This window comes from Lampris incognitus, chromosome 2 (genome assembly GCF_029633865.1).
Source record: "Lampris incognitus isolate fLamInc1 chromosome 2, fLamInc1.hap2, whole genome shotgun sequence".
NCBI lineage: Eukaryota > Metazoa > Chordata > Actinopteri > Lampriformes > Lampridae > Lampris > Lampris incognitus.
This window is the reverse complement of record NC_079212.1, coordinates 60,675,495-60,690,194: the sequence shown is the minus strand read 5'-3', so window position 1 is coordinate 60,690,194 and position 14,700 is coordinate 60,675,495. Positions and strand designations below refer to the sequence as shown.

At 49.9% G+C, this 14,700-nt stretch overlaps 1 protein-coding gene across 3 annotated transcripts in view; it reads left to right on the top strand.

The window, feature by feature from the left end:
- trim33 (tripartite motif containing 33) overlaps positions 1–1,916 on the top strand; it is a 113,566-nt gene extending 111,650 nt beyond the window's left edge. For all 3 annotated transcript variants that reach the window (XM_056273045.1, XM_056273046.1, XM_056273044.1), the window contains one exon: positions 1,204–1,916. In XM_056273045.1, coding sequence (XP_056129020.1) covers positions 1,204–1,425 — 222 coding nt within the window. In that variant the 3' untranslated portion in view covers positions 1,426–1,916. The remainder of the gene's footprint in view (positions 1–1,203) is intronic.
- The last annotated feature ends 12,784 nt before the right edge of the window (positions 1,917–14,700 follow it).

Here is a 14,700-nt window from a genome sequence, read left to right as displayed (position 1 = left end):
TTTAACAACTACGGGACATTTTGGTCCAACATGTTAAACAGTGCTCTCCGCCATCATCAACAAAATACCAATTGTGGGAGAATGGTGTTCCATCGCTCCAGTAGAGTTCCAGAGGCTTGTAGAATCTATGCCAAATGTGGAAGAATTGTGTTCCATCTCTCCCGTAGAGTTCCAGAGGCTTGTAGAATTTATGCCAAATGAGGGAGAATGGTGTTCCACCTCTCCCGTAGAGTTCCAGAGGCTTGTAGAATTTATGCCAAATGTGGAAGAATGGTGTTCCATCTCTCCAGTAGAGTTCCAGAGACTTGTAGAATCTATGCCAAATGAGGAAGAATTGTGTTCCATCTCTCCAGTAGAGTCCCAGAGACTTGTAGAATCTATGCCAAATGAGGGAGAATGGTGTTCCATCTCTCCAGTAGAATTCCAGAGACTTATAGAATCTATGCCAAATGAGGAAGAATGGTGTTCCATCTCTCCAGTAGAGATCCAGAGACTTGTAGAATCTATGCCAAATGAGGAAGAATGGTGTTCCATCTCTCCAGTAGTTCCAGACTTGTAGAATCTATGCCAAATGAGGGAGAATGGTGTTCCATCTCTCCAGTTGCGTTCCAGAGACTTGTAGAATCTATGCCAAATGAGGAAGAATGGTGTTCCATCTCCCCAGTAGAGTTCCAGAGACTTGTAGAATCTATGCCAAATGAGGAAGAATGATGTTCCATCTCTCCAGTAGAGTTCCAGAGACTTGTAGAATCTATGCCAAATGAGGAAGAATGGTGTTCCATCTGTCCAGTAGAGTTCCAGAGACTTGTAGAATCTATGCCAAAGGCGCATTGAAGCTGTTCTGATGGCTCGTGTGTGTGTGTGTGTGTGTGTGTGTGTGTGTGTGTGTGTGTGTGTGTGTGTGTGTGTGTGTGTGTGTGTATGTGTGTGTGTGTGTATATGTGTGTGTGTGCGTGTGTGTGCGCGCGCGCGCGTGCACTATTTTGAATCTAAAACAATTGTTGAAATGCTGCCTGGAACCACAGTGTGGGCAGGACATCTAAGCTCTGTACAGTAAGGTTGAGCCAGGATCTGCCCTGCCACCAGGACTAAACCTACTCTAATTTCTGTCCTCCCTTCTCCCTGCTTTTACCCATCCTGTTAAATGGTGCCTCACACCTCTTTCCATACCACTCTTCACCCTCTCCCCTCCCACTCCAACAGGTTGGCTCAGAGATGGCGACGTCAGGCAAAGCAGTGAGCATGTTTTTCGAGGAGAAGCTTCAAGAAATATATCCAGACCACACATTTCCTGAACCCACTGAGCCCGAGTCAGTAGGCACAGAGGAGAAGGAGGAAGAGGCCACAGATGACTCAGAAGATGACTTCATACAGCCCAGACGCAAGCGGTTAAAAGTGGAAGAAAAGCTTGTGCACATCAAGTGAGTCTTGAAATGAGGACAACGGAAGTGAAACATTTGCCTTCCTCATCTCCCCCTTTGTTTCAGGCAGCAGATGTTAAGAGATAAAATGTACAAACTTTTAAGATTATCCCATCCTTGGCTTTGAAGGATTTCTTGTCACATACATAGAAACGATCGGCGTTTATATGAACTTTCGAAGACCTCCGTACAAGAGCTCCATTTCATGCTCAATTAGATACGGACACTTGAAGTCACTTGTACAGACGTCTAAGTTGTAATTCTTTTGTGGATGTCAAGTTAATGATTAATAAATTCTTTTCTATCATCCATTGCTATGTGTAGATTTCTTGTGATATTTCTCATTATAGGCCCATACCTAGAGCTTAATGTACATCTATACTTTAACCTGAACCCTGTTGAGCGTTTGTATGACTTTGTTGAAGCATTATGTAAATAAGAGAATCTACCCCTCCGAAAGTATTCCTCTAGTTGTTTGGGTGCGTCATGAATAAAATCTGTTCTTGAAATATATTGATGTCAATGGTGTTCATTTATGGTAGAGTACCTGGGAATTCCCGATAGAACAGAATCACAACACTTGAACCACATTGATTCTTAGTGTTGGACTTTATCATAGCAGACATGTATGTCATGTATCAGGAAAGGTTGGAGATAGTTGATCTATATGCCAGATGACGATATCTCTGGCTTTCAAATGCTGTGTTCCAGCTCCGAGTCTTTGTTCTGGTAACTAAACCAGAATAGGACCTTTCCCCTGTCTTCTCACATGACTATGTCCCCACCTTTCCCCTGTCTTCACATGACTATGCCCCCACCTTTCCCCTGTCTTCTCACATGACTACATCCCCACCTTTCCCCTGTCTTTTCACATGACTACAGTGGTGCTTGAAAGTTTGTGAACCCTTTAGAATTTTCTATATTTCTGCTTAAATATGACCTAAAACATCATGAAATTTCACACAAGTCCTAAAAGTAGATAAAGACAACCCAGTTAAACAAATGAGACAAAAATATTATACTTGGTCGTTTATTTATTTAGGAAAATGAGCCAATATTATATATCTGTGAGTGGCAAAAGTATGTGAACCTCGAGGATTAGCAGGTAATTTGAAGGTGAAATTAGAGTCAGATGTTTTCAATCAATGGGTTGACATCAGGTGTGAGTGGGCGCCCTGTTTTATTTAAAGAACAGGGATCTATCAAAGTCTGATCTTCACAACGCATGTTTGTGGAAGTGTATCATAGCAAGAACAAAGGAGATTTCTGAGGACCTCAGAAAAAGCGCTGTTGATCCTCATCAGGCTGGAAAAGGTTACAAAATCATCTCTAAAGAGTTTGGACTCCACCAATCCAGTCAGACAGATTGTGTACAAATGGAGGAAATCCAAGACCATTGCTACCCTCCCCAGGAGTGGTGGACCATCAAACATCACTCCAAGAGCAAGGCGTGTAATAGTCGGCCAGGTCACAAAGGAACCCAGGGCAACTTCTAAGCAACTAAAGGCTTCTCTCACATTGGCTAATGTTAATGTTCATGAGTCCACCACCAGGAAAACACATCACAATGGTGTGCATGGCAGGGTTGCAACGAGAAAGCCACTGCTCTCCAAAAAGAACATTGCTGCCTGTCTGCAGTTTGCTAAAGATCATGTGGACAAGCCAGAAGGCTACTGGAAAAATGTTTTGTGGCTGGATGAGACCAAAATAGAACTTTTTGGTTTAAATGAGAAGTGTTATGTTTGGAGAAAGGAAAACACTGCATTCCAGCATAAGAACCTTATCCCATCTGTGAAACATGGTGGTGGTAGGATCATGGTTTGGGCCTGTTTTGCTGCATCTGGGCCAGGACAGCTTGCCATCACTGATGGAACAATGAATTCTGAATTATACCAGTGAATTCTTCAGGAAAAGGTCAGGACATCTGTCCATGAAGTGAACCTCAAGAGAATGTGGGTCATGCAGCAAGACCACGACCCTAAGCACACAAGTCGTTTTACCAAAGTATGGTTAAAGAAGAATAAAGTTAATGTTTTGGAATGGCCAAGTCAAAGTCCTGACCTTAATCCAATCGAAATGCTGTGGAAGGACCTGAAGCGAGCAGTTCATGTGAGGAAACCCACCAACATCCCAGAGGTGAAGCTGTTCTGTATGGAGGAATGGGCTGAAACTCCTCCAAGCCGATGTGCAGGACTGATCAACAGTTACCAGAAACGTTTAGTTGCAGTTATTGCTGCATAAGGGGGGGGGGGGGGGTTGTCACACCAGATACTGAAAGCAAAGGTTCACATACTTTTGCAACTCACAGATATGTAATATTGGATCATCTTCCTCAATAAATAAATGACCATGACCAAATAGAATATTTTTGTCTCATTTGTTTACCTGGGTTGTCTTTATCTACTTTTAGGACTTGTATGAACATCTGATGATGCTTTAGGTCATATTTATGCAAATACAGAAAGTTCTATAGGGTTCATAAACTTTCAAGCACCACTGTATGTCCCCACCTTTCCCCTGTCTTCTCACATGACTATGTCCCCACCTTTCCCCTGTCTTCTCACATAACTATGTCCCCACCTTTCCCGTCTTCTCACATGACTACGGGTCCCCCCTTTCCCTTGTCTTCTCACATGACTACGTCCTCACCTTTCCCCTCTTCTCACTTGACTATGTCCCCATCTTTCCCCCATCTTCTCACATGACTACGTCCCCACCTTTCCCGTTGTCTCACGACTGCATCCCCACCTTTCCCCTGTCTTCTCACTTGATTACGTCCCCACCTTTCCCCCATCTTCTCACATAAATACATCCTCACCTTCCCCCTCTCTTCTCACATGACTGTTTCCACCTTTCTCCTGTCTTCTCACATGACTATGTTCCCACCTTTCCCCTGTCTTCTCACATGACTACGTCCCCACCTTTCCGCTGTCTTCTCACTTGATTACGTCCCCACCTTTCCCCCATAATCTCAAATAACTACATCGCCACCTTCCCCCTCTTCTCACATGACTACATCCCACCTTTCCCCTGTCTTCTCACATGACTATGGCCCCACCTTTCCGCTGTCTTCTCACATGGCTACGTCCCCGCCTTTCTCCTGTCTTCAGACATAACTACATCCCCCACCGTCCCCCTCTTCTCACATGACCATGTTCCAACCTTTTCCCTGTTTTCTCACATGACCAAGTCCCCACCTTTTCCATCTTCTCACATGACTACATCCCCACCTTTCCTCCGTCTTCTTACATACGTCTTACATAACTACGTCCCCAACTTTCCCCCGACTTCTCAAATAAATACATCCCCACCTTTCTCCTGTCTTCTCACATGACTGTGGCCCCACCTTTCTCCTGTCTTCTCACATGACTATGGCCCCACCTTTCTCCTGTCTTTTTACATGACTATGGCCCCACCTTTCTCCTGTCTTCTCACATGACTATGGCCCCACCTTTCCGCTGTCTTCTCACATGGCTACGTCCCCACCTTTCCCCTGTCTTCTCACATAACTACATCCCCACCTTCCCCCTCTTCTCATATGACTATGTTCCCACCTTTCCCCTGTCTTCTCACATGACTACGTCCCCACCTTTCCCCCGTCTTCTCACATAACTACATCCCCACCTTCCCCCTCTTCTCATTTGACTATGTTCCCACCTTTCCCCTGTCTTCTCACATGACTACGTCCCCACCTTTCCGATGTCATCTCACTTGATTACGTCCCCACCTTTCCCCCATCTTCTCACATAACTACATCGCCACCTTCCCCCTCTCTTCTCACATGACTTTGTTCCCACCTTTCCGCTATCTTCTCACATGGCTACGTCCCCACCTTTCCCCTAGCTTCTCACTTGATTACGTCCCCACCTTTCCCTTCTTCTCACATGACTATGTTCCCACCTTTCCCCTGTCTTCTCACATGACTATGTCCCCACCTTTCCGCTGTCTTCTCACATGGCTACGTCCCTGCCTTTCCCCTAGCTTCTCACTTGATTACGTCCCCACCTTTCCCGTCTTCTCACATGAGTACGTCCCCACCTTTCATCCGTCTTCTTACATACTTCTTACATAACTACATCCCCACCTTCCCTCTCTTCTCACATGACTATGTTCCCACCTTTCCCGTCTTCTCACATGACTACGTCCCCACCTTTCCCGTCTTCTCACATGACTACGTCCCCACCTTTCCCTCATCTTCTCACATGACTACGTCCCCACCTTTCCCTCATCTTCTCACATAACTACATCGCCACCTTCCCCCTCTCTTCTCACATGACTATGTCCCCACCTTTCCCCCATCTTCTCACATGACTACATCCCCACCTTTCCCCCATCTTCTCACATGACTACATCCCCACCTTTCCCCCATCTTCTCACATGACTACGTCCCCACCTTTCCCTCATCTTCTCACATAACTACATCGCCACCTTCCCCCTCTCTTCTCACATGACTACGTCCCCACCTTTCCCCCATCTTCTCACAAGACTACATCCCCACCTTTCCCCCATCTTCTCACATGACTGCATCCCCACCTTTCCCCCGGCTTCTCACATGACTACATCCCCACCTTTGCCAGTTTACAACATTTGCTACATGTCCCACATAAATATACACCACTTCTACCTAAATTGTTTCGTTTGTTAGATTATGTTTGCATTTTTTCCATATTCATCAACATGTTTTAAAGTTTACCTTAGGAGAATAACACATCACCGTCACCGTCAGCTAAAATACTGTGGGATTTGAACAGGCTCCATGTTGAGGAATACGAGTATGGAACGCTGGAAGTGAAAGGAACTATTTTTCCGTGCATAACAAAGCTGGTTAAAAGGGCTCCTTATGGCTTTGTTGTAATTGATAGCTTGGTGGAACAAAGGTATAGGGTTAGAAGTAGAGGTCAAAGGTTGGTTAAATTTTACAACCCGGAAGCTGTTTCAATCTGAGCAGGCTGGCAAGTTTGTTTGAAAAAAGTATACACAAATCGCACCCTGTGGTCAGTCTTGCTGAACAAGAGGAGAAGCTACATACGTCGGTGTGAATGGTCTGTCGCTGTATGCTTATTTTCAAATAGAGCCTTACTTGTGAACAACTATGCTTACAAGGTCAGAAGCAGTTCAAGTAATGGCAAAAAGTCAAAATGACGCCAGTATGATCCTTAAAGAATCCACCAGCCGTGTCATCTGCTGAGAAAATACGTGATAAGAGCTGCCAAGGGGGTAAAGCTGTTGTCCAGCTGGACAGTCTTGTAAATGAATATGTAGCCATGTGGGAGAAGTTGTAAGCAGGGTCCGAAATTAACTTTTTGGCTTACCGGCCAAGGGGACTGGTAGATGAAAAAATCTACCGGCCAAGCATATTTTTTACCGGCCAAAATAATGAGTAGCCTTTTTTGTGCCATACAAACGTTTTCAGTACATATCAATGAGAGAATAAGGTATTGTGTTGAATAAGAGCTTTTGAAAACGTGCAGATTTGAAGCAAACATATTATGTATTACGGTTAAATATTATGGTTAATGATAAAATGTTACAAGTATGATTTCATGTTTTACTTGCAGTATTATTGTAACTACTCGAGTGCTCCACATGCCCGTCCCTAGCCCCAGACTACTTCTCACTCTACAGCAGCCACTCTCTTTGCACCGTCCATGAAGTCTGGCCTCCTGCTCCTGACAGAGTCTTGGTGCCACAGATCAACAGGACTGGTTGGGTCATACTCCCTGATCTCGGGAGATGACAGCTGCACCATCAGGAGATCCCAGAGTGTGACTGAGTTAAGTTTTTTTTTTTAAATAATTTTTATTTCTGATTTTTCCCTTTTTTTCCTCCCAATTTAGTGGCCAATCAATCCCTAATTTAGTTCAGACATCCACCCTCGTACTGCATGCATTTGCCAACTGCATCTCTCCGGCCAGCAGTCTCGAAGGAGGCGCCTCCCCACTTTGGTGACAGGGCGAATCCAGGCCGAACCACTGCTTTTTCTGACACACCCAGAGACGCGTTCACGTGACGGACACAAGCTGACTCCGCCCCCCTCCCGAAGACAGCGTTGCCAATTATTGCTGCTTCCTCGAGTCCGGCCATAGTTGGATCTGATGAGACCGGGGCGCGAACCCCAGTCCCCAGTGGGCAACTGCATCAACACAAAGCCGATGCGTTGACCGCTACACCACCGCGGACCCACCAATCAGTTTTAACCTGTTTCATGGTGTTGAAGCTAGCACACAGCTAACGTTAGTGCAAGCTAGGTGTTACATACTAGTGCTAGCTGGCTAACGTTAGCTACGGCCAACACTTTGTTTCCGCTGTATAAGGATATTTTGAGATGACAACTAAATTCACTTACTCGCACATCCATTCGGAGTCGGAGAGATTCTGCTGCTGGTCTACTCGGACATGGCTATTAGCGCCTTTAGGGAGGATGTTGTGAGGACAGGCTCCGACTGAGCCCGAGAGGCACTCACACAGGTAATGTGACGTCTGGAGGTCTCATGGTCCCTGATGGTTTCTACCTTCATCATCTTGTTACCGATGACTAATGAACTGCTTGTGGTGACCCACATCTATATAACTAGAGACATTCACCTAAGAGGACGGTGTACCTTTAAGGGAAGAGGCGAGGGGTCAGATAATGCACTTCCGCTTCCGGTACACAGTTCAGTGTCGTCGAATGTATGACATGCAAAGTTGGAGCTAGTAAACTACCTCGACTACGTCTACTCTCACGTCTCCTGTCTCGTTGTTGTCTAACTCCACATTGGTGACCCCGACGTGATCGAACTACTAATACGAATATGTCTGACAACGAAGACGCCGGTGCTAACAACATGGCTATTGCTAACGCTAGCATTTACGCCGCTACTGTGAAGCTACCCGACTTTTGGCAGCATAATCCACGGCCGTGGTTTCAAATGTGGAAGCCCAGTTCCAGCTGAGAGGGATAACGCAGGATGCAACGCAGTACTTCCACGTAGTGGCGGCGTTAGACGCATCGACAACGGCGCGAGCAGTGACACTGTTGGAAGCTCCGCCAGCTGCTGGCAAGTACGATGCTATAAAGACATTCCTCCTGAAGCTATTTGAACTGTCGGAGCTGGAGAAGGCAGGCCGTTTACTGTCCCCGAATGGCCTCGGCGACGGCAAACCGTCTGAGTTAATGGAAAAAATGCTGTCTGTGCTGGGATCGGCTGATCCGGCCTTTCTTTTCACACACATTTTTCTGAGGCAGCTCCCCGCACCTGTACGCACAGCACTGGCCAGTTCTCCTCTCGCCGCCTCCAAGGACTACCGTTCTCTGGCTGCTGAAGCAGACAGGGTTTTCCTGGCCAACCGGCAACAGTTTGTGCATGCCCTGCTACCCCACAAGACCGCCCCACCACCACCTGTGTACGACTATATGGACACCGCGGCTGCGGTGACAGCCCGCCGCCAACCTGACGACGGGCTCTGTTATTACCATGCCAGGTTTGGGGCAAAAGCAAAACAGTGTCGTAAACCCTGCAGTTACAGGGTTCAGGGAAACTCCAAGGCCGGCGCTCGTTAACGGCTATGGGCGCCGGCCGTGACTGCAAGCTGTTGTTCATCAGAGACTCCTTGTCGGGCCGGCAGTTGCTGGTTGACTCTGGCGCTCAACGCAGCATACTACCAGCACAAGCTGTGGACACGATGACCGACAGTCACGGCCCCCAGATGGACGCCGCCAACGGCACGTCCATTCAGACGTACGGTATCAGACATGTGGACGTGTGTTTTGGCGGCCGACGTTTCGGCTGGGACTTTGTGATGGCTGCTGTATCCACCCTGCTCCTAGGTGCGGATTTCCTCTGTGCTTTCAACCTGCTGGTGGATGTTAAAAACTGTCGCGTGATTGATGCCGTCTCTTTTGCGTCATACCCCTGCACGCTTGGGGGGGCTGGAGCGCTGTGCCTCGCTAACACACTCTCCACCGGGGATCCATACCAACGCCTGCTCGCAAATTTCCCCGAGCTCACCACACCCACCTTCTCCTCGGCGGTGGCCAAGCACGGCGTGGAACATCATATCACCACAGTGGGCCCCCCAGTTTACGCCCGGGCCCGACGCCTCGACTCGGCCAAGCTCGCAATAGCCAGGGAGGAGTTCTCGACTATGGAGCGCTTCGGCATTGTCCGCCGTTCTGACAGCCCGTGGGCTTCCCCTCTTCACATGGTTACTAAGGCCGACGGGGGTTGGCGCCCGTGCGGGGACTACCGTCGCCTAAACAATGCCACGACCCCCGACCGGTACCCCATACCGCACATACAAGATTTCTCTACCCACCTGGCGGGCGCTGCCATCTATTCCAAAATCGACTTAGTGCGGGGGTATCACCAAGTGCCGGTCCACCCACTGGATGTCCCAAAAACGGCTATCATTACACCCTTTGGGCTCTTTGAGTTTTTACGTATGCCTTTCGGCCTTAAAGGGGCGGCGCAGACGTTTCAGCGCCTTATGGATTCTGTGCTCCGCGACATGCCATTTTTGTTTGTGTACTTAGACGACATCCTCGTGGCCAGCGCATCGGCGGAGGAACACATGAGACAGCTGTTCGACAGGCTCAGCGAACACGGCCTCATCATCAACCCAGCTAAGTGTCAGTTCGGGGAGTCGTCCATCACCTTCCTCGGGCACCACATCACTCCACAGGGGGCCGTTCCCCTCCCTGCCAGGGTTGAGGCTGTCACCATGTTCCCCCGCCCCCGCACTGTACAGTCGCTGCAGGAATTCCTGGGCATGGTGAACTTTTATAACCGTTTCCTGCCCCGTGCCGCCCACATCATGCGTCCCCTGTATGAGGCCCTGCGGGGTAAGAAGTCTAAGGACGAGCTGGACTGGTCTTCGGGGATGGACGAGGCTTTTGTGGCCGCCAAGACCGCGCTGGCCAACGCTGCGCTGCTAGCTCACCCGTCGCCTGCCGCCCCCATAGCCCTTACAACGGATGCCTCCGACTACGCCGTGGGGGCCGTGTGTGAGCAGTGGATGGGGGGGGGGGGGGCTGGCAGCCGTTGGCGTTCTTCAGTAAACAACTCCGTGAGAGCGAGTGCAAATACAGCACCTTTGATAGGGAACTACTGGGTCTCTTCCTTGCAACCAGACACTTTAGGTTCCTATTGGAGGGCCGACAGTTCACCGCTTTCGTGGACCACAAACCGCTGACGTTCTGTATGGCCAAAACCTCAGAACCGTGGTCTGGGCGTCAGCAGCGCCATCTCACGGCGGTTTCCGAGTTTACCACGGACATACAACACGTGTCGGGCAAGGATAACTTAGTCGCCGACTGCCTTTCACGGGCGGTTGTTAACGCCGTTCACTTGGGACTTGACTACGCCGCTATGGCAGCGGACCAAACCAAGGACGCGACCGTTCAAGACTACCGGTCGACCCCTACGGCGGTACGGCTGGAGGACGTGACGTTCGATGCGGCCAACACCACCCTCCTCTGTGATATCTCCACCGGTCAACCGCGCCCCCTGGTGCCTACTTCCTGGCGGCGCCGAGTTTTCGACACCGTCCACGGCCTTTCCCACCCGGGAGTGAAGGCCTCGACCAAGCTGGTGAGCGTCAAGTTCGTTTGGCCTGGGCTCCGTAAGGATGTTAGAGCCTGGGCCGGCTCGCGTGTGGCGTGCCAACGCGCCAAGGTGCAACGCCATACCAAGGCCCCTTTGGCGCCGTTTATGGTTCCAGAGAGGCGGTTTGACCACGTCAATGTTGACCTGGTGGGTCCCCTGCCCCCCTCCCGTGGTTATACCTTCCTCCTCACTATTGTGGACAGGGCCACCAGGTGGCCAGAGGCTATTCCCTTGTCCTCCACGACGGCAGCAGAGGTAGCACGGGCGTTCATCGGCTGCTGGGTGGCCCGTTTCGGCACGCCGGGTGACATCACGAGCGACCGGGGCTCCCAGTTTACCTCGGAGCTCTGGACGGCGGTCGCTGAGCACCTGGGGGTGAAGATCCACCGCACTACGGCGTACAACCCGCAGAGCAACGGACTTTGTGAGCGGTTCCATCGGGACATGAAAGCCGCTCTGCGGGCAAGCCTCACTGGCTGCGACTGGATGGACCGGCTCCCGTGGGTCATGTTCGGCCCCGAAGGAAGACCCCCAGACTTCCTCCGCTGAGCTGGTGTATGGCTAGCCCCTGCGGGTTCCAGGGGAGTTTCTTCCGGATGCTACGGCTCCTTGGTCGGCCGCCTCTCACCTCAGTGCGTCCCGGAGTGCTGCCGGTGCCTTCGCTCCCGTTCCGATGTCTCAACACTGCCTCCCCCGGTCCTACGTCCCCAAGGATCTGCCATCGGCGAGGTACGTCTTCATTAGGCACGACAGCCATCGGTCCCCGCTGCAGCCCCCATACGACGGGCCCTTCCGCGTCCTGGAGGCGGGGGATAAGAACTTTGTGGTGGACATGGGGGGCAGGCCGGAGCGGGTCGCTATAGACAGTCTCAAGCCCGCTCACTTGGACATTGGGGAGCCAATGCAATTTGCCCTACCCTCGCGGCGGGGACGCCCTCCTATCGGCCCCGGCACCTTCCTCTGTTCCTGCTTCGGCCCCGCCTATGGCCCGGGTTTCGGCCCCATCTGTTTCCCCTCCTGTGAAGCGCAGCCGTTATGGCCGCAGGGTCCGCCCCCGACTCGTCACCTGTTTTCCCCGTGACTTTGCACTATGTCATTGACTGTTCTGTTGTTGAGTCTATTTTTTTGTTCATGACTTGCGCTTTTGCTGTTTTGCATTGTTTTGTGTAGGTGAATTCTGGGGGGGGGGGGCTGTGTGGTGACCCACATCTATATAACTAGAGACATTCACCTAAGAGGACGGTGTACCTTTAAGGGAAGAGGCAAGGGGTCAGATAATGCACTTCCGCCTCCGGTACACAGTTCAGTGTCGTTGTCGAATGTATGACATGCAAAGTTGGAGCTAGTAAACTACCTCGGCTACGTCTACTCTCACGTCTCCTGTCTCGTTGTTTTCTAACTCCACATGCTACGGGTTTTGGCGTCCTGGCGACAGACGGAGCAACTCCTTATCACGGTCTGTGCGTTATACTCCAGCAAGCCTCTCGCACCTCCTTTATACTCCCGCCGGCCTCTCGCACCTCCTTTATACTCCAGCCAGCCTCTCGCACCTCCTTTATACTCCAGCCAGCCTCTCGCACCTCCTTTATACTCCAGCCAGCCTTTCGCACCTCCTTTATCGCCATACCTCCACTTTTCACTAACCTTTCTTTTTCGGTTTGGTGGTGATGGTGGTATTGTATTTTTAAATCACTTAAGGACACAGCGCTGTCGCTCGACACAACCTCTCCGTGGCATTCTTTATTTAGACTGTCGATCCCAGCACAATAGAACAGCACCAAATCAAATGCAGCACTGTCGATGTGTGCAGACATAACAGGTGGCTTCTTCCTCCTCTCTGGGGCATGGTTGTCTTTCTGATGGTGGTTTCGCGCCTTCTAAATATGGCCATGTAACTGGTGTTGCTGGCTAACGTCAGTTAAAAGAATAGAGTAGGCTCGTGCCGAGTGTGACGGTGCTGCCGTCGTTGTTCCTCTCGAGAGTGTGCGTCATGTTACCCGCCAGTAGCGCCTAGCAACGTTCTAATGCGCTCTGATTGGTTAGTCCCTGTTATTGTTGTTGCTATGTTATTGCTGTTGCTAAGGAGAGAGAGGGGGAGAGAGCGAGATGGGGGGGATTAAGTGGTTGGATTTCACTTTTTTTGTTACTCGCCATTTGGCGGGTAGGCTTCTGAGATTTACTCGCCAATCAGAAAATCTGCTCGCCTTTGGCGCGTGGCGAGTGTTGATTTGGGACCCTGGTTGTGAGTATTGTGCAGCGCTTACCTCTTCGCTTGGCACTTCTCTGGATTTCACCGGGTAGCTGCTGAAGTGTTACCATCGTTAGTTGGGTTATTTGTGCCTGCCGCCAGTCTGCCGCCATCGCTCAAGGAGGTGGTTTGTAACATGCAGTTCCTGGTGGTCACCAGAGAAGTTTGACTGTGTTTACCTCCCTACTTTCGTTTGTTGCTGAATAAAAAAGACATTTACCTGAAAAAAACAAAACAACACAAATACAAAACATTCAAGTAAAACCTTGGATTAATGGTAAAAAACCAGGACCGAGCAGCAGTTATTTAGTGTTGGCAGTTCACAATGATTGTAGCCCTCAAGGTACCTGTCAGTGTGTGTCTGTAGGTCAGTGTGTGGCTGTAGGTCTGTGGCTGTAGGTCAGTGTGTGCGTAGGTTTGTGTCTGTAGGTCAGTGTGTAGGTCTGTAGGTCAGTGCGGGTCTGTGGGTCAGTGTCTGTCTAGGTCAGTGAGTGTGTCTAAGTCTGTGTTGGTCTGTAGGTTAGTGTGTGTGTGTAGGTCAGTGTGTGTGTTTGTAGGTCAGTGAGTGAGTATGTAGGTCAGTGTGTGTGTCTGTACATCAGTGTGGGTCTGTAGGTTAATGTGGGTCTGTAGGTCAGTGTATGGGTCTGTGTTGGTCTGTAGGTTACTGTGTCTGTCAGTCAGTATGTGGGGGGTCTGAGCTGTGGATCTGGTCCCCTGGAGAACTGGTGATGCCTTACCGGATAGGCTCCAGCTGTAGAAATAACCGCTTGGAAAACATTTCAGATATTAAAATAGTTTTATAAGTTAAAACGTTCAACTGCAGCTGAGCTACATGCCGCTAACACTGAGCATGCTGCTAAAAGTGAGCTACATGCCGCTAACACCGAGCGGCATTCCGCTAACACTGAGCTACATGCCGCTAACACTGAGCATGCTGCTTACACTGAGCTACAGGCCACTAACACTAAGCAACATGCCGCTAACACTGAGCATGCTGCTAACACTGAGCATGCTGCTAACACTGAGCTACATGCCGCTAACACTGAGCATGCTGCTAACACTGAGCTACAGGCCACTAACACTGAGCTACATGCCGCTAACACTGAGCATGCTGCTAGCGGCATGTACCTCAGTGTTAGCAGCATGCTCAGTGTTAGCGGCATGTAGCTCAGTGTTAGCGGCATGCTGCTCAGTGTAAGCGGCATGTAGCTCAGTGTTAGCGGCATGCTGCTCAGTTTTAGCTGCATGCAGCTCACTGTTAGCGGCATGTAGGTCAGTGTTAGTGGCCTGTAGCTCAGTGTTAGCAGCATGCTCAGTGTAAGCGGCATGTAGCTCAGTGTTAGCGACATGCTGCTCAGTGTTAGCGGCATGCAGCTCAGTGTTAGGGGCATGTAGCTCAGTGTTAGCAGAATGCAGCTCAGTGTTAGCAGCATGTAGCTCA